This window comes from Pseudoliparis swirei, chromosome 2 (genome assembly GCF_029220125.1).
Source record: "Pseudoliparis swirei isolate HS2019 ecotype Mariana Trench chromosome 2, NWPU_hadal_v1, whole genome shotgun sequence".
Lineage (NCBI taxonomy): Eukaryota > Metazoa > Chordata > Actinopteri > Perciformes > Liparidae > Pseudoliparis > Pseudoliparis swirei.
In genome coordinates, this window is record NC_079389.1 from 1,808,149 (window position 1) to 1,831,794 (window position 23,646).

General features: G+C 44.5%; 2 protein-coding genes and 1 non-coding gene across 3 annotated transcripts; all 3 read left to right on the top strand.

Moving 5' to 3' along the window:
- Positions 1-680: 680 nt before the first annotated feature.
- On the top strand, positions 681-7,235 carry cops8 (COP9 signalosome subunit 8). Its single transcript, XM_056433727.1, has 7 exons — positions 681-799; positions 1,434-1,504; positions 1,678-1,726; positions 1,837-1,969; positions 5,979-6,086; positions 6,170-6,232; positions 6,724-7,235. The coding sequence occupies exons 1-7, from the start codon at positions 707-709 to the stop codon at positions 6,801-6,803; spliced, it is 597 nt and encodes a 198-aa protein (XP_056289702.1). The 5' UTR covers positions 681-706; the 3' UTR covers positions 6,804-7,235.
- On the top strand, positions 3,405-4,821 carry trim63b (tripartite motif containing 63b). Its single transcript, XM_056433713.1, has one exon. It carries the CDS (start codon positions 3,497-3,499, stop codon positions 4,526-4,528), a length of 1,032 nt encoding a protein of 343 aa, XP_056289688.1. The 5' UTR covers positions 3,405-3,496; the 3' UTR covers positions 4,529-4,821.
- A 969-nt stretch (positions 7,236-8,204) lies between the features above and the next one.
- Positions 8,205-8,277, top strand: trnai-aau (transfer RNA isoleucine (anticodon AAU)). Its single transcript has one exon. It is a non-coding gene; the product is annotated as a tRNA-Ile (tRNA).
- Positions 8,278-23,646: the final 15,369 nt, after the last annotated feature.

Consider the following 23,646-nt stretch of genomic DNA (forward strand, 5'->3'; position numbering starts at 1 on the left):
AAAAAGGATTGGAATACAGAAATCCCCGGCAAAGAGGATCATTAGTGGATTTAAGGAGAACGGCAGTCCGCCTCAGCCCTGTGGAGTTCACTGAGAGCAAGCTGAATTCTTCAAAAATTTTAATTTATTCAAATAAAAGAATTATCGAAGGAATATATTTTTTTCAACCTCTTGATATAAATGACAATTAAAGAATATACCTAAATATGCAGCGTTCTCCGAGAGAGACAAGAACATTTGTTGTATGTAAGTGATTTGAGGTTATTTTTCTTGTTCTGCTCTCCTGGAACGTAATTAATTTTTATTAACTTTGAGGGTTTGATCAATTCAACAATTGAATCAACATTTAAAAAAGGGGGAAAAAGAAAGAAAATAAAACCCCTTAACCAATTAGTAGGGAGGCATTGTGTAATAAATAGATTTGATGAATCCACTTTATTTCAGCCCCTTTTTTAAAGAAAGAACAATCCGCATCATCTTATGTCCAAGGATTGTCTGCTTGAATTCATTTAATTAAATTAGCAAGAGAAAGTCATTTATTTTCATTTGCGCGGGAAACATTGCTATTGTGTTGCGTTGCATTGTGGTATATTGAGTCCTGGCTTGATTCGAAGCATGGTGTCGTTTGTGTTTCCTCCAGAAGAGGGCAGCAACACCGCCGAGCTGCTTCTCATCGACGACAGGCCGACAGCAGAAGAAGGTCCCGATGCAACAGCTAGGCATCAACATGCCGACTGCTGTGATTATGGAGGAGAATTTTGATAAACTTTTGGAGCAGTGTGAAGCTCAGGAGATCGAGGTGAGCGCCGACTCGCTGTGATGCATGACGTCGTCGTAGAGCTGGTGGACCGCACCGTTAGCCTTAGCTCGTGGCTCTTTGGCTAACGTTATTGCTGAGCAGCTAGCTTGTTGCCACTCTGAGGCTTCAGTTCACTTTCAGGCGCTGATACCATGCACACTCAGGCTACGAGTTGGCTCATACTACTAACAACGAGTAGGAACTGCTCATTTAACGGAAACTGGTGGACATAGCGCTAGTCTGTTGTTAGTTAGCAGGTGTCGGTAGCTCGGTAGCGAGGCTCAGGCAGCGGGTGTTGTGGTTTAAGAAGCGACCGTGTTAACTGGGGACGTTGAACCGGACGCGTCCGTTCATGTCGTAGTTATAGACAGCTGTTGAAAACACGTATAGTTGCCTCGTGAATGCCGCATTGTTTACATTGTATATATTATTAAGTGTAAGAGGGGTTTACACTTCATTACAAATGTAAACCAAGCGGCCGTCACGAGAACAGCTACACTTGAGAAGTCGCCAGTTAACAGGGTCGCCTGTTAAACCGGAACGCCGGTGAGCGTTGACCGTCGGAAGATGTCAGTTGCTCTCCAGTCCAGTTTGTTTGCGGTGTTTAACGTCTCTCCTGCATTCCTCTCCCCAGGCTCCAGGGGGCGTCGCGACACCTCAAGTGTACGCTCAGCTGCTGTCGCTCTACCTGCTTCACAACGACATGTAGGTCCACTCTGCGTAAAAGAATACCAAACATCCTTTATTTCAAAATATCTTCAGCAGACAGTTGTGTCCTGCCTTGTGTGGAGGAATATGTGAGTCCAGCTGCAGGCGGTGGCGGAGGCCCTGCAGCTGGACTCTGTGTGCCATCTAACGTGTTGCCGTGGCGCCAACAGGAACAACGGCCGGTACCTCTGGAAACGGATCCCCCAGGCGATCAAGTTGGTGAGCGTGATGTGACGTACGCGGAGGAGGCGTTTGCTGACCGCGACACGTGGAGCCGCTGTGAAGTATCTGGCTGTGACTGACATGTTTTTCCCATGTGTTGCATTCAGGCAAACCCGGAACTCCCGTCCATCTGGGCCGTCGGCCAACGCATTTGGCAGCGGGACTTTCCAGGGATCTACACCACCATCGCCGCCTTCCAGTGGTCCGAGAACATCCTCCCCGTCATGGAGGCTCTTCGAGGTAACATTTCATTTGAAGCTTTTTGAAGATGAGTGACGCTTTTTTATTGACACACTTGACTCTGGGTAAACATTAGCAGAGGAGAGAATATGCATGATTTTAGGATGAGAGTCAGCAGGGGGGCACCGGCTGAAAAACGGTTTCAACTGTGATGCAACTCGGAGGAAACGAAGGGACCGACAGCATCACTCTCTCGCTCTCTGAGCTCCACACCTTCCTTTAGTTTTCATCCTGTCTCACTAACTATCACGTTGTTCCAGATCCTGCTTCCCACCTCGTTAGTCCAACTCCCTTCACCCTCATGGCCGTCTCACCTGTTGCCCATTCCCTCGTTAGTCTCTGGCTCCACAGGTCCCCCCACTCTTCCTCTGACAGATTGTCTTGTGTTTCTCTCTCTCTTGATTATGCAACAGCATATCTAAACATCTCTGCTATGTCTTGATCTCCCTCCTCCCCCACGTGGAATAATCTCCCCCAAACGTTCCCAATTGTCTGGGCCTCTGCATCATGTGACGGCTCCCTTGTGCAACAGGTTAAGAATAGCCTCCCCTCATGTTTACGGTGCTCCGTGTTGATCTGGCCTGCGGTATGTCAGAAGACACTTGGGGTGGGGGGGGGGGGGTTAAGAGTGTTTGAGTCCACTTGTAAACTTTTGGAGATGTTTTATTATTGCGGTTGTTTAAACGAGGCAGCAAATCAAAGTTATTTATATAAGACGACTACATTTATATTGTCGGCGAGCGTAAAAATAACATTTAGCGGTCAATCTAAATTGCACAAAATCGCAAACCACTGGTCCCGAGAGCTTATTGGCCAGACATGTCAGGCTTTATAACATGAAACCATAACACGACATGAGCGTCTCCAACAACGAGACTTAGACTTTCAATGTGTCTGATGGACGGTGTAAAACATCAAGATGCATTTAAAGAAATACAAGTACATCTTAATATTTAAAATGTGTTTGCTTTAAAAAAAAAAGAAACTTATCTGTGATATAATAAATACACAATTAAACCTCTACGCTGTCCATATCATTTTTATGAACGCCATTGGTTTATATATATTTGGACAATAATAGTACATGCGACGCTCCATTTCCACTTTTAAAAAAATTAAAACAACTTTATTTAAACTTCCTGCTATGTAATGTTCAACAAATCAAAGCAGGTGAGCCGGTCAAAACAACACCGGAGTCCCAGGTTGTTGACTTGTTTACCTGTTTGGCTGAGAGGAGTCCGTCACGTCATGGGAGGGGGGGGGGCATTTCTGTGAAAAGCCCCCGAGGCAGCCAGCCGGCAGGAATGTGCGCCCGGTGGGGCGGAAGAGAGATCGGGTGTCACCGGCTGTGAGGGGCCGGTATAAAGGCCGAGCCGCCGGCTCGCGGTCAGAATAAACCCCGCGGCCGCCGAGGAGACGCGCTCGCAGCCTGCTCTCCGTCCCGGTGACCTCTAGAGACGGTTCGGTCCTCTCTCGTTGGAATAGGGCCGAGCCTCGTGGCGCTGTAGCCGGACGCTCCTCCCCGTCATGGACGTCCAGAGGCCCGGCTCCGTGGTGCGGCCGCCGAGCCCCATGGACAGCCTGGAGAAGCAGCTGAGCTGCCCCATCTGCCTGGACATGTTCACCAAGCCCGTGGTCATCCTGCCCTGCCAGCACAACCTGTGCCGCGGCTGCGCCAGCGACCTCTACGACTCGCGCAACCCGTACCGCTACTCGGGCGGCGTCTTCCGCTGCCCCACCTGCCGCTTCGAGGTGGTGCTGGACCGCCACGGCGTGCACGGGCTGCAGCGCAACCTGCTGGTGGAGAACATCATCGACCTGTACAAGCAGCAGCAGCAGGGCGGCGGCCCCGAGGCGCCCCCGAAGCCCAAAGAGTCCAAGGAGCCGATGTGCCCGGAGCACGAGGACGAGAAGATCAACATCTACTGCGCCACGTGCCAGGTGCCCACCTGCTCCATGTGCAAGGTGTTCGGCCAGCACAAGGACTGCGAGGTGGCGCCGCTGGCGAGCGTCTACCAGGCCCAGAGGGGCGAGCTGAGCGACGCCATCGACGCCCTGGCGGCCGGCAACGGCCGGCTGCAGGCGCTGCTCGCCCAGATGGAGGACGCGGGCCGCGCCGTCCAGGACAACGCGCAGCGCGCCAAGCTGGGCCTCGCCGAGCGCTTCGACCTGCTGTACGCCGTGCTGGAGGAGCGCAAGGCGGCGCTGCTGGAGCGGGTCGGCCGCGAGCAGGACGAGAAGGTGGCGGCGCTGCGGGCGCTGGCCCGGCGCTACGGCGAGCGGCTGCTGGCCAGCGCCGAGCTCACGGACGAGGCGGTGCGCGCCCTGGAGCGGGGCGGCGCCGCCCACTTCCTGTTGGCCTCCGAGACGCTCATCGCGCAGACCCGGGACGCCGCCGCGGGCTCGCTGGGCGAGGAGAGGCCGGCGCCGGGCTTCGAGAAGATGGACCACCTCGCCCTGTCGACGGAGAGCGTGGAGGCGGTCCTGGCCAAGATGGACTTCGGGGCGTGCGACGACTTTGAGGATGCAGAGGAGGAGGAGGAGGAGGAGGAAGAGTAGTGGAAGCGGTCACGGACTTGTAGGAAACGATGTTTGTGGCCGGGACGGCGTGTGAGGAGAGAAATACACGGTCACGGTACTTTCAGTGCAATATTTTAACGCCGATGTCGTATTCATTCTATTTCTTAACCTCTTTTTTTTTATACTTTTGTACTTCTAAGTTGAGAGTAACGTAACTGTAGATCGCCCAAAGGTCGATCACACGCCGTGTGGCTCGGGGTCTGTTTGTGTGTTTCTCACGTTGTTGACGCTGATCGTCTCTGGATTGAGGAATAAAAGCTGCGTGAAGTGAAGCTCCATTTATTTCCTTTATCGGCGCTCTGACACACGCGGCGGCGCCCCAGAGCCACGCCGCTGTCGGCCGTGTTTAAAAATAAAGGCCCTTGCCATGTCCTGTCTGCTTTGCCTTTGCTGGTGAAAAGTAAGGGGGGGGGGCTATTTTTAAGAGGTGAGAGACGATAGCGCCCCTGGAATAGACTGGGGGGGAAGGGCAGGTCCTGTTTCTCCTCCATAAACGGCCCATCCTCCCACCGACAGGACGTCTTGCTCAGCAGCTCCGAGTCAGACGGCGCTGGAGAGGTCCAGAGGTCCAGTTGTCACGTAAAAATAAATGTCTGACCGGGTCACAGAAGGCCCCCGAGGTGACCCGGAGGCTTCTCTCGTACGCAGCCAGTCGGGTCCGAGAAAGTTGCTCCAACCAGTTTGATGCTTTTGGGTATGTGGGGAACTGAGGCTTCTGGGTCCGTTTCCTCTGCAGCCGGTCGTCATGACGACGACCAGCAATGACGCAACGTCACTGTTTCATCCACAGCGTTCATATAGTTTTAATCACCACAGTGTCTCCATACACACACGTTACACACTGCACATGATACACACATGTTACACACTGCACATGTTACTCCTCAACCAACAACTCTGACAAACCCAAACGAAGAACCGTCGAGCTCACCCTACTTTCCTTTGTCGTCTTTTTGGATGAGCGCCATCACCTGTCGGGGGAAAGTTCTCCTGACGATCTCCGGCCGCCGACTCCCAGCTGTCTTTTTCATCCTGCTTGTTATTGTTACTGCAACACACACACACACACAGACCGTTGCTAGGCTATAAAACACCAACGGACGCAACCTTGAGGCATTTCCGATCCAGCCCGACACGAGAGGATATATGTATAATATATATATTTATTTATATATATTTATACATATGTATATATTTAAATATTTATATGTATGTTTAAATAAATATATATTTAAATATGTATACATATATATTTATTTCTCTCTATATATATATATTTATTTCGATTTATATATATATTACTTGTATATTTTTAATTATATATATATTTATCTACATTTATAGATATATTATATCGATTTATTTATATATATTTAATATATTTATATATATATATATGCGCTCTAAAGCCATGTGATGTATCTTCCAGAGAGCACGCGGCAGCGAGCGTACGGCCTGGTGGCTCAGGCCTACACCTCCATTGCGGCGGACGACTTTGCCTCCTTCGTGGGCTACTCTGTGGAGGAGGCCGTGAAGGGTGGGTTCACTTCACTCAGTCACATGACACATCCTCCTTCTGTCCCGGTTGATTTGACCTTCGTCCCCGTCTGGATCTTTTAGGCGTGGTGACCCAGGGCTGGCAGGCCGACCCGGCCACCAGGATGGTGATGCCCAAGAAGCCCGGTAGGTGGCAGCATCGCTCTGTGAATCTCTCTCTCTCTCTCTCTCTCTCTCTCTTCATGATCCACCCTGCAGCCCGCCTTCTTCCTCCTCTTCGCCTGTATTCAATCAGACACTCGTGAAACTGCTGAGTGGAGAGTTTTAAGAGTCATTTTTAATCTCGATGTAACGTGGAGGGGTCACGGTTGCCCTTCTTCTGAGAAGCGACTTGTTTCATTTGCTCGTCCCTCGTGTCCAGAGAGTTCTCTCCCCACTCCCTTTCTGTTGTTCCCCGAGCGTAACCTCACTGCAGTCGGGAAGTCATCCTGGCGTGAGAGACGTGACGACCTGCAGGTGGCGCTGTTAAACGGGGCGTTTTACTCGGGGGCCCTCAAACCTGCTGAGTCGGCCGAAATGAGAGCGCTGTGGGGGATGTGAGAAGATGGATAGCACTTGGCTCAACGAGGAATCCCCCTCTGACTCAACCTCTCCTCCCCCTCTCTCTCTCTCTACAGACCCTCCTCCCGTCTCTCTGGTTCCAAACGAGCAGCAGTTGGCCAGACTCACCGACTACGTGGCTTTTCTCGAGAACTGACGACCCACCACTCCACCGCCCGCTTTCTTTTTCCTCCTCTCTCTTCTGCCTCGGGGCGGGGGAGGGGCGGGGGTACACGTTTGGATGGACTCTCCCGGATAGAGACGTACCAAAAAAGAACACGCCACCCATCATCCTTCGTGAGCGCGGCGCGCTCCGCTCCAGGACGGCCTGTTGGCTCATACGCTGACATTGTTGTATTATATCCTATTTTTTTTATTTTCTTTCGCTCTCACCTGATGTATAGATTTGGTGTCTTGATTTTTAAAGGACCGATATGTTTCTCAGTGTTTTTGAGTTGCTGACGGACCCTTTTCTTCCCAGGGTTAGGGTGAATACACGAGCTCGTATGTTTCCGGAGTTACAAGCATTGGACCTCAGGGTCTGAAGGTTATGTTTGGACTAGTGAATAAATGTTTTTGCTGCTTCTAATTTGAGTCCTTTTTTGTTTGTTTGTTTTTGTCTTCATGGACCCGACTGAGCTCAGTCGAGGACGTGGAACATGGCGTTAGTTTTTGGGGGTGGTACTGCCGTCACATGAAAATAAGTATTCATAAACACAGAGATGATTAATGCTGTGGTCATCAGATTCACTCTTCACTCGACGGTCTGAGTCACAGCTGTCGATGTGTGTCCACATGTGTTTTAAAGGCTTGAATTCAAAGTCAATGTGCCAGTAATGCAGCACAATGGAACAATCTGTTCAAAGTGTTGCATTAGTTGGACATTTACTGTGTGGGACATTTGAAAATCCTCACGAGCGTAAATTACCACTAAGTGATGGATCTTAAACTAACTTTTAGTGTCTTTGAACCCTTGTTGTGTTTGTGTTTCTGCTGCTCGTCTTCTCCAAGTCTCCCTTGAAAAAGAGATTCTTCATGGTTAATTAAAGGTTTAGTAATTTATTTATTTTCAAAGGACGTTTTACTTTGTGAAAGCATCTCTGGCGGTCGTCTGTTCCTCCGCCCCCACGACTTATTGACTCCATCGGTCGACGCCAGCTTGAAGAGACGTGATGTGGGAAGTCGATGCTTTGGATCCACTTCCTGCATGTTTGTGGGGGAAAGGATGTATTATTATTAACTTTTTTACATTTTTTTAATTGTATTTATTATTATTATTATTATATATTATTTTATAATTATGAATTTGATTATTTATCATTTTTGATGTCCTCCATGTTTGTGGAAACAGCTGTTCACTCCAACCCTCGTCCACGTGTATCTGACCCTCACCATCTCACACACACACACACACACACACAGCTGGATGAGCTTCATGTGTTAAAAACATGTCGGTAATAATGACGCCATTATTTATAACTGTCCAAACCTTCCGACCATCATTGTAAACATTAAACATCATGATCTATTGCGCAAGAAGGAAAGCCAACGTTAACACGGCGGTTAGCTCAGATGGTTAGAGCGTGGTGCTAATAACGCCAAGGTCATGGGTTCAATCCCCATACTGGCCACTTGTTACCTTATAGGTAGAGATGTTATGTTGTAGGTGGAATGTGTAGAGATGCTGTTATCTTAAAGTTAGAGATGCTCTTCACTGTTGATCATTCATTACTACAAAATATAATAGTTATAAAGATGAATATTAATAATGTAAAGTCTCCAGACGTTTATTCAGGATATACCAAATATATTATGTCTAAGTGGCTCACGTCAGTTTTGCATATTACGCTGAAATGGGAGTTTGTAATGTGTGTGTTGTTTGGATATGTGTGTGTTGGTGTCTGTGTTAGTGTGGATGTGTGTGTTGGTGTGTGTGGATGTGGATTTGTGTGTGTATGTGTGTGTGTGTGTGTGTGGTTCTTTGGCTGAAAGCATTCCTCAGCGCTCTCGTCTAAATCTGTTCATGAAATGTTGTTCAAACCTTTATTGACAGTTTCTACCAGTAAAGTCAACGATGAGTTCAGGGCCTCGTGTTCTCAGTCTCACTAAATCAGTCTTTACAGTTCGGTCCTGGAAGCTCTTTAAAAACCCTTTTAGACGACTAATGCTGAGCAACTGGAAGCGCACGGAAAACTCAGATTTACAGGTTCATACGATACCTCAACTATGTGAAGCCAACCCGACTCTGCACATGTTACTACACACTGCACATGTCAGCAGCGTGACCTCCAGAGGCAAACAGCAGTGACGACTTTCTAAAGGCCGTGACCTCGAGAGGCATCACAGAGCTTTTCACATGTCTCTTGGACACAAGGCCGAACTTTTGATTTCCATTTCCACAGGTTACCGTTTAAAGACGCGTGTTCTGTAAGGAACAACGGACGTTGTCGCTTCAATAGTCGCTGCTCTTCCAAAAGCCTCTGGAGTCGCTCGGTCGAACACATTTTACTCTGAGTCCAACACAGAAACAAAAAGCACTCGATTTATTTCGGGATTTTCTTTCATTACGTTTGAGTGTTAAAAGAAAAGGAGAACGTGTGGGATCTGAACTGAATCAGAGGCGTGTGTGTGTGGGGGGGGGGGGGGGGGGGGCTTTGGTGAGGTAATTCTTTCCAGGGGTCAAAGGTGACTTCTGTCTCGAATCATCCAACACAATGTTATACTTGTAGACTGTGCAAACATAGGGGAGTAAAGTGAGAGAGCTGACATCTTGTTTATTTTTACAGTTTGGCAAAAGCACTTCCTGTTTGCGATGTACCCATGAGTCACTTGATTCCTATAGCAAACTTAAAGAACTCACCATTCTCGTGCAACTTAATAATAGTGCAACTGGTAATCTTCAACGAGGCGCTCTTCTTTCAGTGGCCTTGGTGGAAGGAAGAGGTCGTGTAAGAGGTCATGTAAGAGGTCATGTCAGAGGTCGTGTAAGAGGTCGTGTAAGAGGTCATGTAAGAGGTCATGTAAGAGGTCATGTCAGAGGTCATGTCAGAGGTCGTGTAAGAGGTCGTGTAAGAGGTCATGTAAGAGGTCATGTAAGAGGTCGTGTCAGAGGTCATGTCAGAGGTCGTGTAAGAGGTCATGTAAGAGGTCATGTCAGAGGTTGTGTAAGAGGTCGTGTAAGAGGTCGTGTAAGAGGTCATGTCAGAGGTCATGTCAGAGGTCGTGTAAGAGGTCGTGTAAGAGGTCATGTAAGAGGTCATGTCAGAGGTTGTGTAAGAGGTCGTGTAAGAGGTCATGTCAGAGATCATGTCAGAGGTCGTGTAAGAGGTCATGTAAGAGGTCATGTCAGAGGTCATGTCAGAGGTTGTGTAAGAGGTCGTGTAAGAGGTCATGTCAGAGGTCATGTCAGAGGTCGTGTAAGGAGCAGATGAACCAGCAGGGGGCACTCTCCGTTTACTGTTGGTGTGGATTGCAGCTGACATGCCACCAAAGGGCCCTAAATATTATCACATCATAAAATGCATCAAGTTTACAAAAGCCTTCATTAAAAGAAGCGGTGGTGAAAAAAAAGAAAAAGAAAAGCAGATTCCTTTGTTTCACATTTTCCTTTTGCCTCCTACATGCAAGGGGGCGGGGCCAGTGAGTAGATTTTAATTAACAGCAGCGAACGCTCCCTCACATCCACGGGGGAAAGTGTTTTCATGTGGGACGATGAGTCATGAGAGTGAGGATGTGGGGGACTGAGCTGTGGACAGTGATGAGAGAAAACGAGGGAGGAGGAGGAAGAGGAGGAAGAGGAGGAAGAGTGATGAGAGGAGGGAGATGGTGCCAAAGCGGTGGGAGGAAGAGTGAGGGGAAACTTTTCAGAAGGCATTGCTGCACCGAGACGGAGAGAGAGAGCGGACTGGGAATGGACCACAGCCGGGCCAACGGGAACCGCTGTTGAGGTCACGTGACTTCGATACAGTCACGTGACCCGTGTGGACAAACAGGAAATGTATGTGTTCTACCGGCGACCTTGTGGATTCATACATCACTTTACCGTGGCCTCGCAGGACAGTGGACATGTGTTCCTCCCAAGAACAAATGAATTTACATTTGTTCTATATGCAGACGACTTTAACCCTTGTGTTGCCTTAGGGTCATTTTGACCCGAATCAATATTACACCCTCCCCCGCCTTTGGGTCATTTTGACCCGATTCAATGTTTCACCCTCCTGTTACCTTTATATTTACTAACATATTTTACCCTTTGGGTTCAATTTGACGCCAGCAATTAAAACCTCCAGAAAATTATTAGAATTAATATTGTTTTCCAAGTTTAAGTGTGAGGCACTTTATGTTTGTTTGTTGACTACCGAAAGAACACCGACATTAAACATTGAATGGGGTCAAATTAATCCTAAAGCGGGGGGAGGGTGTAATATTGATTCGGGTCAAAATGACCCAAAGGCAACACAAGGGTTAAAATATGAGCCGGAGTAAAGAACAGTTCTGATGGCTGTTCGAACAAATTAGAGGTCAAATACTCGGGGGCCGGATTTGTGTTGTCAGGGAAATGCAAATATAGATGCAGGGTGGTCTACACACATGTACAAGTAAAAAATCATTAAAGGGGTGCTGGGGTTTTAATTTAAAAAAAAAATTAAAAACATTTTTTTTCTTTGGGTGTATATGTATGTATGTGTTTGTAGATATGTATCAGTGGCGGTTCGTCCATAGAGGGCGCTAGGGCGCCGCCCCTCTTAACATTTTGAGATGGAAAAAAAAAAGAAGAAGAAAAAAAAATAATCCTGTCAAAAAACATGATATGCCAAATCATTTAAATAGTAAATATACCGTGTTGACGGGCTAAATGTGTGTGGGAGACCGTCAGCCTGTCAACAACCACTTAAGTTAATGTGAAAAAATATAATATATCGCCATTATCACGGAGAGAAGCCCCTCCCCTTTTTCGAGGCGATCTAACGTGTGTGTACGGCATCGAGAAAACATTTCAGTCGTTTCGGCAAGGACGGCTTCTCATTGGCGGATGAAACGTGAATCTTGGGTCGCAAAAATGTGCGCCATGGCCACGTGATTGGACTATTCGGCAGATCAGAGACCCGTATGTTCCCTCAGCCCATAGAGCAGTGTTGCCAGGTCCGTGGTTTTCCTGCGGAATCGGGCTTGAAGTGTTGCGCGGGTTGAATTGTTTGTCCGTTGGTTCGGGTAGACCTATTTTGCATGCAAATTACATGAATATCTTTAAATAAAAATCCATATTTTAAATGAAATAATTTATTCATACCCAAATCCTACCAAACTGACTCCAGATCAGCACGTCCACACATTTTATTTATGATAATATACTGTATCTAATTACACAAGGCCATTTTAGGACCTAGGTGAAATAACTTGAGGGAAAACTGCTTTTAATGCTGGCAAACTAAACATATGTTGTTACTTTGTAGATATTACAATACATTTGGCAATGATAGCAATGCTGTTGGACTTTAAAAGCAGTGTATATGGTTTGGCACGAGCATATTTTGAGTTCTGATATTGGGCTGGTTTTTGGGCTGGTTTTATTGGCCATTGGGCTGATTTTGTCACACAGACCTGGCAACCCTGCAACCCTGCTCACAACCCTGTTTTATATTGCTGAAGGTGAGTTGAGTGAAAAACGATGTTGCACTATTTTGGCTATATTCTTCAATAAAAATTAACCGTTTATGTTACATACAGTAATGGTCGCTAATACAATCACGGCGTCCAGCTGTCGTGTCATTTAGACCGTCAACATATACGTTTGGTGGCGGTCTCATTGAGCCACTTTGGCACCGTTTGTTTAGCTACATCCGGTCGCCCCGACGTATATTTTCCTTGTGTAAATTGTGTTGTTTTGCGTGTATAGGAAGTGGAAGTGCAGCGACAGATCAGAAGGCAAATGTGTGTGTTCTGTTGTCTTCTGCAGGTTTGTGTTTCCCTTTTGTTCAAAGTTAGAATTTTCGCTGTTTCTGCTGAAATGACTCTAGCTCATGTAGTTATTTATTTTGTCCATTAGGGGTCTCTGTTTTCCCCTTGTATGTTACATGTCATGGTTTTTGATGAGAATTGTTATTGTTTAGATTTAATGTGGTCCTGTCTTCCATGGACAATGGTTTTATATTGCTGAGGGAAGTGGAAGTGCAGAGACAGACCAGAAGGCAAATGTGTGTGTTCTGTTGTCTTCTGCAGAATAAATAAGTGCTGGGAAAATCCACCATCTGAGCCGACTTCTTCCATGCCCGTTCCACATCTGTAACATCTGCTCTGAACCTCTTTCATGTGAGGGTGAAACTCTTTTATTTTGCAAACCTCTGAAACCCAACCCAATGTTCCTTAAAGCTGCTCTGAACCTCTCACGCCCAAAGTTACAGTGTGTTGATAGTTGTTATTGGACCGTGTTGAGCACGGTGTGTTCTTGAAATAAAGCTTTGTTTTTTACTATATTCTACTCAAAACCTCTTTTCTTCTCATTGTTGAGTGCTATTTAAACCACGTCGCCCAACTGCGCCCCCCCAAAAAAAATTTCACCAGCCGCCACTGATATGTATGCATGTATGTATATATATATATATATATATACATGTAAATATATATGTATATATACACATGTATATATATACACATGTATATATATATACATATATATGTATATATATATATATGTATAATTTTGCCCTGTTTCATTTTTATAATTTTTTTTAATGTTTATATCTGACATTTTTGTATTTGTTTTATGTTAATATATCTAAACAAAAAAAATTTATGAGAACAAATACAAAAATGTCAGATATAAACATATACAAACAAATTCATATTCATTCTCACCGACTCCTGCAGCTGTTTCTCCAAGTCATGTGACCTCAGTGAGAGTTCTCCAGATAATGGCCACATGTCCTCACATCTCTCATACAGAGAAGTTCCTAATCCTCGATTAAAAGTACAGATATCCAGCAGGATTTGCACCTGGCTTAAACTGTGCCTTTCATTCATGCCACATTTATTTACACCTTTGTGTCATAGTAGAGGAAGTTAGGAGAGGAAATGAGAGCAGCTCTGTTTTCATTTGATTCAGCTTAAAAAGTCTGCTTTTATTTTGAAAAAACCTACAAGATCAATTTAATTCCCTCTTCATGCCAGAAACATTCTGAAATTTTCTTTTATAATGATCTCTGGTGTTGCACGATGCCTTTTGGAAAGCATTACCATGCTTCAGAGGACACAACAGGAATGGAGTATAAATCGATGCCAGATGGAAGACGCATAGCAGCCGTCCTTCAGACAGGACTCCTCGAACCAAAGACACTTGGTGTGCTTTCAGAAACAATAGGAACCTTTTATTATCATACATAATGTGTTCACTTATACAGGGAGAAAGACGCGAGTACAAATCTGGCAATAATCTACATGTGTCTTATTGTCAATAAATCTCAGTTAAAAACCCTAAATCCTCCCTGGCAGCCCAGTGTCATGGAACCTCTTATATTATTTGATTTTATTTGCTCAGAACAAAGTCAATTAAGATCCTTTTTGATCTGTCGGACAACCAAATGAAACACGTCCGCGAGACGATGGAGCGGTCAGAGGGAGATGGGGGCAGTAGAAGGAGAGGGGTCCTCCTCTCTCGCTCTCCTGGAGGGTTCCTCCCTTTTTTTACCCCTGAAAGGGTTTTTTATATTTTTTGGGAGTTGTTCCTGATCCGATGTGAGGCTGGACGTGTATTGTGTCATCGTGTCCAAATAAACACCAACGACTTAAAGAGAAACTCAACAACTGGCTGAAAAGTAGTTTTAGGTGCACCCCGTTGACTAAAGTTCACTGTGGTTGCTTGTAGGTTTAGTTTTGAAGGTGGGCAGCTTGGTCCCATCCATAAGAACACTCAACTCACTCTTATAACATTGTCAGACTTTATTTAAAAAAAAAAAATTTAAATCAATGCATCAGAACCATTTTGATGTTATTGTGTTTTTCATTCCACACATCCTCCCCTTGTCAACACCTGCCGTATACATCACAGAGAACCATGTGAGTCATGCAGCGAAGCGGGCTGACAATGATGTCACAACCGAGTTGGAAAAGTTAGCGGTACCAGTGCTAGCCAGCTGTTAGCATTACACCGTGGCAACGTGTCCACGGAGAGACCCACTGTGTGTATTACTCAGGCATGAAAACAGGGGTGAAAAAGGTGAGAAGGATAGGCGCGGGGGGGGGGGGGTGCTGGTGACTTCCACGAACATCGATGTCGGACGTTGTATGATAATCTGTAGGTCCTCCATTCTGACACCAAGTCAGTGATCGGGCCCTATAATAATAGTAATATTGTGTGTCATTCATGAACCAACTTCCTTTTTTGTTGTTGGCGTGAACAAGTCTTCAAGTCTTGTGCTCTGCTGAGCCATGAGTCTGTTCCTTGAGTCTGTCCCTTGAGTCTGTCCCTTGAGTCTGTCCCTTGAGTCTGTCCCTTGAGTCTGTTCATCGAGTCTGTTCCTTGAGTCTGGTCCTTGAGTCTGTTCCTTGAGTCTGTTCCTTGAGTCTGTCCCTTGAGTCTGTTCATTGAGTCTATTCCTTGAGTCTGTTCCTTGAGTCTGTCCCTTGAGTCTGTTCATCGAGTCTGTTCCTTGAGTCTGTTCCATGAGTCTGTTCCTTGAGTCTGTTCCTTGAGTCTGTTCCTTGAGTCTGTCCCTTGAGTCTGTTCATCGAGTCTGTTCCTTGAGTCTGTTCCTTGAGTCTGTCCCTTGAGTCTGTTCCTTGAGTCTGTCCCTTGAGTCTGTTCATCGAGTCTGTTCCTTGAGTCTGTTCCTTGAGTCTGTTCCTTGAGTCTGTTCATCGAGTCTGTTCCTTGCGTCTGTTCCTTGAGTCTGTCCCTTGAGTCTGTTCATCGAGTCTGTTCCTTGAGTCTGGTCCTTGAGTCTGTTCCTTGAGTCTGTTCCTTGAGTCTGTCCCTTGAGTCTGTTCATCGAGTCTGTTCCTTGAGTCTGTTCCTTGAGTCTGGTCCTTGAGTCTGTTCCTTGAGTCTGTCCCTTGAGTCTGTTCCTTGAGTCTGTCCCTTGAGTCTGTTCATCGAGTCTGTTCCTTGAGTCTGTTCCATGAGTCTGTTCCTTGAGTCTGTTCCTTGAGTCTGTTCCTTGAGTCTGTCCCTTGAGTCTGTTCATCGAGTCTGTTCCTTGAGTCTGTTCCATGAGTCTGTTCCTTGAGTCTGTCCCTTGAGTCTGTTCATCGAGTCTGTTCCTTGAGTCTGTTCCTTGAGTCTGTTCCTTGAGTCTGTCCCTTGAGTCTGTTCATCGAGTCTGTTCCTTGAGTCTGTTCCATGAGTCTGTTCCTTGAGTCTGTCCCTTGAGTCTGTTCATCGAGTCTGTTCATCGAGTCTGTTCCTTGAGTCTGTTCCTTGAGTCTGTTCCTTGAGTCTGTCCCTTGAGTCTGTTCCTTGAGTCTGTTCATCGAGTCTGTTCCTTGAGTCTGTTCCATGAGTCTGTTCCTTGAGTCTGTTCTGCCTCTACCTGGTTGTCACGATCTTCTATACCATAACTGCCATAAATATCATGATACTGATACAATACCATAAAAACAGTATACCATAAATACGATACTGGTATATTTATCTATAATAGTCATAAATAAAATATCTGTATGGTTCACTTTTTACCAACTTTTTCAACACTTAACGAATTGCAGTAATATTAGTATTAGCCTACAAGATATTAATGAAACTACATGGAGCCATCATTGTGGTATATTGGATCGAGCACTCGGTGATAGTTTGTTCATGCCTGGCAGTTGTGTGTGATTAACCGGCGAGTAAACGTTCTAACTTGTGCTGCATCCTCGTCTCCGTGCATTTGTATCTAACAGTGATTTAGATAACTCACGAATAGTATACAACTATAACAGTGACTTTATACATAGAGCATAAAGACACAACAATCATGGCATTGATGATACACTATGAGGCCAGATGATACCGAGTTCATCAGGATGAGCAGCTGGAGAGTTACACAACTTTACAGACTGAACTTAAACATTTCACTTCTGGCATCTTTTTTTATTTTTATTTTTAAAGCCAAAAATTCCGCCACTTAACGGCACTCGCTGTGAGCGCTGCGCAGACAGCTCGACACGGAGCAGCGCGTGCGCTCTGATCGCTCTTTTAATGAAGTATCGATACAAAAAATATGCTAAATCACATCGCTCTTAACGTACGGGTACTTTGTTAGTATCGCGACACCGTGCAGCGTGACAGCAGTAGATGTAGCGGACTAACATTCAAGCTAACCTGAACCACCAAACGCTGAAGACATCTGAACGCTGATTGGCCGAGACGCGACACGTCCCATCAAAGATGTTTTATTGCGAAGAGCACCACTCCACATTTTCTCCGTGTCCCACTCCAATCTCATAAACGCCGGCCGGCCAATTGACCCCCCCCCCCCCTACCCCAAAACAAAAACTCTACTGATCTACACGATTCACGTAAGTCACCTATTTCGGTTTCAAAACGGCGAATTTCGCCGAAAGGTGAGGGATTCTCATGCCTGATTACTGATTTATTGACAGAAGTACTCATATTTATTATAATATTTCACCTCTGTCGGTGCGTGGAGCATTTTAAATGTGTTTGAAGTCTGGCGGTGGCAAGGTTCTCTTGACTTCGGGGGTGTTCCAGTTGAAATGGACCGCACTGCTTCTGCAGCTTCAGGCAGAGATGAGGACGGCTATAGGTCTGAGTTGAGGACATTTATCAGACTTTGCAAAACTCCCTCTGGAGCCACGGACACAGAGTGAGACGTGTGCAATCGATGGAGCTCCCCTTTAAACTCCCCTTTAAGTTCCCCTTTAAACTCCTCTTTAAACTCCCCTTTAAACTCCCCTTTAAGTTCCCCTTTGAACTCCCCTTTAACCTTCCCTTTAAACTCCTCTTTAAACTCCTCTTTAAACTCCCCTTTAACCTCCCCTTTAAGTTCCCCTTTAACCTCCCTCTTTAAGTTCCCCTTTAAACTCCCCTTTAACCTCCCCTTTAAACTCCTCTTTAAGTTCCCCTTCAAACTCCCCTTTAAGCTCCTTTAAACTCCCCTTTAAGTTCCCCTTTAACCTCCCCTTTAAGCTCCTTTAAGCTCCCCTTTAAGTTCCCCTTTAACGTCCCCTTTAACCTCCCCTTTAAGCTCCTTTAAACTCCCATTCAAGCACCCTTTAAGCTCCCCTTTAAGCTCCTTTAAACTCCCATTCAAGCCCCCTTTAAGCTCATTTAAGGTCCCTTTTAAGCTCCCCTTTAAGCACCCTTTAACCTCCCCTTTAACCTCCCCTTGAAGCTCCTTTAAACTCCCATTCAAGCACCCTTTAAACTCCCCTTTAAGCTCCTTTAAGGTCCCCTTTAAGCACCCTTTAAACTCCCCTTTAACTCCTGCCACTCAGTGAAGCCAGAGAAACTCTCACTGGGGATGAATACTGGGAAAACCAAATAAATACTCAGCTCACAAAACACAGACCTCCTTTTTGATTTGCTCGAGGAAATTCCGTATCAACTAAAGTCTGGATGCAGGCAATGCTATTAGGAAATAATGTCACAAAACCACTTCAAGAGGAGATGAATGTGGACATCTGGCATTCATATTGACAACACAGACGGATTTAAGAAAGCTGTTATTGTCCTCTGTTCTTTCTGTGCCAGCCGTGATTGTTAACATGTGAATAACACAACGGAGTGAAGCAACTGGTGGTTGCAGTCTGGCATGAAGCCAACAGCTGAGCCCCCACGCATCAGAGCTGCACGCCCACCGTCACTGTCACCATGACGCAGAGGGTGACACAATCATTCAAACCTCGAGTACCCTGGCCGCAGGAAAATTCATGATCCGATGATTTAAAGTTTAACAATATTTAATGGCAAAGATGAGAGACAATCTATTATGTCGCCTTCACCCGCGTCCGTCCTATCACCTCTAAACAATAACATCCCATTCATCCTCATGCATACACATTATGACATTTGTAATAATAATATAACTGTCTTTCTTTTATAATTCACAATACATTCCTCCAGAATATTTCTTAATAATCATCATATCTTTCTTTATGTATTAATTTAAAACATAGACTTTCTTATTTCAACATAATAGGTTGCACTTTACTTTACTCAGCACTTTACTTTATTTTCCCCCTGTATATTTAGTATTAGTATTCGTATTTAGTTTTTAGTATTTATTTTCATTGATGCTCTGATGTGCACCGCTGCTGTGATTTTTGAAAGTTCCCCACTGTGGGACGAATAAAGGAATATCTTCATATCATATATCATATTTACATGTGCAAGTATATATAAAATCCACAACAATGGCCTCTCAACTCTACTACTAAAAGTGTATGTCTCCCGGCTGGCCTGGGAACGCCTCGGGATCCCCCAGAATGAGCTGGAAAGTGTTGCAGGTGAGCGGGAAGCCTGGGTCAGCCTGCTGGGTCTGCTGCCCCCGAGACCCGACCCCGGATAAGCGACTGAAAATGGATGGATGGATTTTTAAATGATCGAATGATGATAGAAATTAAATTCTCAACAATATTCATTATTTATTTATTTTTAAGTGACATATTGTGGAAGATGCATTGTTTAATTTCTGGTATACCTTGTTTGTTTGATCTAGTGTTAAAAACCCAATAATGATGGTAATAATGTTTGCCAAAATTCACACAAACAAGCTACAATAAATTTAAATGATCCTTAAAAATAACATAAATATAAAGTGTGGAAACACTTAAAGCTTTTAAGTATGTATGAGGTCACCTCCACAGCCCCCAAACTGGGTCTCACAAACAAACTCTCCCCTAATAAGCTGTAAAAGATTGAACTGGCACGTGTACTGTTGCAACAGCACATCTTCAGACGCACAGACAGGATGAAGGATGTCGGCCTCAAGGGAATCTGAGGAATGCGGTCAGAAAAGACTCCTCTTCTCCTAACGTGTTTTTAATCTCACCCCTCTGGACCTCACACTGAATTCCTCCTGAGACGCTGCTGGAGGCGCCTCACGGGGAAAGAGCTGCGGTCCTTCGGCGCCGAGAGGTTTCCAGACCTGCGAGTGGGATGAGAGCATTTTGTAATTGTCGATTGTCGTCTTTTGCTGTTAACATTATAACATCTGTTCATGGCTAATTGTGTGTTGTAACATGTGAACCCACTCAGTGAGAGACAGCCTGTGATCAGGGAGTTTTCTGATCTGTGTTTAATGTTGGAAAACCTCAATGGAAACTTACTTCAGTTCATTTCACCGAAGTTCTAGAATGTGAGCGGAGAACTCGTTTGTGGAAAGATATCTGGCACTTCTTAAAAGACGGTTGGACTAAAAAAAACAAAAAATGAAGCATGAACAGAACATAATTCAACCAGTAACCAGAAACACTTTCATAATCAGAGAGTATGAATGAGGGAAAACTGCTAAATGCGATGTTATTTGTCAAATAATTTTTCTAATATCGGCTTGTGAACGTTAATTTGGTCCCACCCCTTGAAGTTAGATGGGCCAATCATAGCGTAGCAACAGTTAACTCCGTCGGCTCTCGTGCTTCTTCATTTTCTGTGGAGCTCGACATCAGCGGAGGGCGTTAGCACATCGTTAACTGAAGTGAGCGATGCTACGCGATGCTAGCTACGGATCGTATCCTAAATGCAGCGACCCTGTTGCTTATCAAAAAAGGTTCAGTGGTTGCTTGGAGGTTTAGTTTTGACGTGTGCAATAAACAGATGCAATGTCCAGTTTGTAATGTGAAAGGGTATTTATTTATAACGTCGTACGGCTTCCAACACAAACCAAAATATACATTCCTTGTCCAAACCCAGTTGTCTGTTCCCAAAAAACGCAAGAAATCAAAAACACAATGTCACCTTTTTTTTCCAAGGTCAAACAACTGTGTGCTCCTGCTAGTCTAGCAACACCTGACCCTAGAGCTCCGCCTGATGATACTGGCCTCTGTCTTCATTGACAGTGGCTCCGCCCCCTAGTGGCGGGAGGTTAAACAACCACAAAATAAACACTGAATGTAAACATATGTTGCTTTTGCTTTGTCAGTGGTTGTAACAATGAATGAAGACCCACCTGATTACAACGTGCTGCCTTTGTGCCTCGCACATGGTTCATCTTGGTGTGCTGTTCTAATTGCATTACGTAGGTTCATCACATTATGTAATATGATTAACAGAATGCAACACACCCACAACACCACAGCTCCATGACGCCTGACACGAACGTGCAACAGATCTGTAAATGGCTTTTATTTGACGTGTATGTATGCACAGGTGTATCTCTGCCTTCCCATCCCTGATGAAGACAGAGTTGGATCTGCCTTTTTCACAGCAGACATTTTGACTTAACGGCTCCCCAGGAAGTCATCATCCATTCAAATATTTACGCCTGTCATTTTACTACGATAAATCGTCAACTTTAAATATCCAATTGTGATTGGGCTACTTTTCTTTTTCATTAAATTTAAAGAGGACAGTGCTGGAACATTTTCTTTCTCAAGTGTCAAGCAGAATCCGAGGCAGACGTGATGTAGAAGTGATGTAGAAGTGCGTTTTAAAGGAGAAAAAGAAACAGGAGAGTCAGCGCTAGTTTGGAGGTACACCTGTAGTCAACTGTATTTTAAAAATTAGTTTTTTATTAAAAACGAGTGAGTTCCCCTGATTGAACTCTGCTCTATGGAGGGGTGAATAACTCCATGACACGAACAACTGATTCAATTGTTAGTCATGGTGTTGGTGATGAGGTACAAATGACAGTTATCAGCATTTGTTGTACTTTTGGATGATACATAAGAAACAAACTTAACAGGCGGGTTAAATAGTTTTTGAGCGTGTGTTATTTGAAAGGTCAAATCTGCATCCCATAGCGGTGGTTAGTCACTATGCCAAACTCAATCATAATTGATCATCACAGTCTGAAAAGTGATTGGACAAGGGCTCCCACACATCCTGGAAACCTGTTAAAACTCATTCTATCAACTCCCATTTCCCTGAGCTGTTCATCAGAGCTTCCCAAAACGGACGTCGCTGCCAAATGAAAGCCCGCCCCTCATTAACGAGCCAATAGGTCGACAGGGTATTGTGTAATCGTCGTTGTTTTTAGTGCCGGTCGATCAAACATTTCCAGCGGCACGGCGCCAAGTTTTTTGAACATGAAGAATCGTCGATGGGTAGTCTGTTTTTATGTTTCCTTTGTTGTTCCATTTCCTTCCTGGTGTGTAAAGGCTGTTTGGAGTGTTGGGAGTGAGCATCATGTTGAGTCATTTATTATCTCAAGACACAGACTAATAAAGGTATCTGTCCTTAAGTTAAAGAGTAAGAGAGAGATAGTGGATAGCATAAAGCTTTAAAACATGCTTGTAACAACATGTTTGTACATTATGTTTCCCACCGTCCCCCAGGTCCAACTGGAAGGCCAATTTGGACTCTAAACCGCACTTGATTTAATCTTCTGACATCACTTAGTCCTTTACTTAGCGATACACACACACATTACATATATATATATATATATACAGATACATATATGTATATATAGAGTAGATAGATGTATATTTATATATACTGTATACATATATACTCTATTTATACATTTATGTATATATACACATATGTATATATATACACAGTATATATATATATTGTGTTATATATATGTATAAATTGTTATATATATATATATGTATATTGTTATATATATATATAGTTATATATATACACACACACATACACAGTATATATATATATTTGTATTTATATATATTGGTATTTATATATATATATATATTTGTATTTGTATACACACATACACAGTATATATATATATATATTTGTATTTATATATATTTGTATTTGTATACACAGATACACAGTATATATATATATATATTTGTATTTATATATATATATTTGTATTTGTATACACACATACACAGTATATATATTTGTATTTATATATATATATATATTTGTATACATATATGCACAATTCAATTCAATTCAGTTTATTTGTATAGCCCAATTTCACAAATTACAAATTTGTCTCGGAGTGCTTTACAATCTGTACACATAGACATCCCTGCCCCAAAACCTCACATCGGACCAGGAAAAACTCCCAAATAACCCTTCAGGGGGAAAAAAAGGGAAGAAACCTGGAGGAGAGCAACAGAGGAGGATCCCTCTCCTAGGATGGACAGATGCAATAGATGTAATGTGTACAGAAGGACAGATTTAGAGTTAAAATACATTCAATGAATATGACAGAGTGTATGAATAGTTCATAGTAGGCATATTCCACGATGGAGACCTCCACGATCCATCAGGCAGATGGCGGTGGGGAGGAGGAGTGGGCGGAGTCTCAACAGTGGGCGGAGTCTCAACAGGACAGTGGCGCAGTCAGGAGCAGGAATTCCACGACCCAGACGATCCATCAGGCAGATAGGATCTATGCCGTCTCATAGGGTCCGATGACCCCATGAGACATAAAGTCAAAAGGACTTCCGGGGAGAAAGCAGAGTTAGTAACGTGTGATTGAGAGATGAAAATTCATCCTTAAGGAGAGAAAAAAGAGGAGATAGGTACTCAGTGCATCCTAAACGTCCCCCGGCAGCTATAAGCCTATAGCAGCATATCAAGGGGCTGGACCAGGGCAAACCTGATTCAGCCCTAACTATAAGCTCTGTCAAAGAGGAAGGTCTTAAGTCTACTCTTAAACGAGGTGACTGTGTCTGCCTCCCGGACTGAAATTGGAAGCTGGTTCCATAAAGAGGAGCTTGATAACTAAAGGCTCTGGCTCCCATTCTACTTTTTAAGACTCTAGGAACTACAAGTAGTCCCGCATTTAGTGAGCGTAGCTCTCTAGTGGGGCAATATGGTACGACAAGCTCCTTAAGATATGATGGAGCATCACCAATCAAGGCTTTGTAGGTTAAGAGAAGAATTTTAAAAGTGATTCTTGATTTTACTGGGA

Excerpts from the sequence above, each read along its gene's own strand:
- cops8 (XM_056433727.1), top strand. The coding sequence starts at position 707 with ATGCAACAGCTAGGCATCAACATGCCGACTGCTGTGATTATGGAGGAG. Across the intron at positions 1,727-1,836 it reads TCCCCCAGGCGATCAAGTTG|GCAAACCCGGAACTCCCGTC; the intron begins GTGAGCGTGATG and ends TGTTGCATTCAG. Across the intron at positions 6,233-6,723 it reads GGTGATGCCCAAGAAGCCCG|ACCCTCCTCCCGTCTCTCTG; the intron begins GTAGGTGGCAGC and ends CTCTCTCTACAG.
- trim63b (XM_056433713.1), top strand. The coding sequence starts at position 3,497 with ATGGACGTCCAGAGGCCCGGCTCCGTGGTGCGGCCGCCGAGCCCCATG.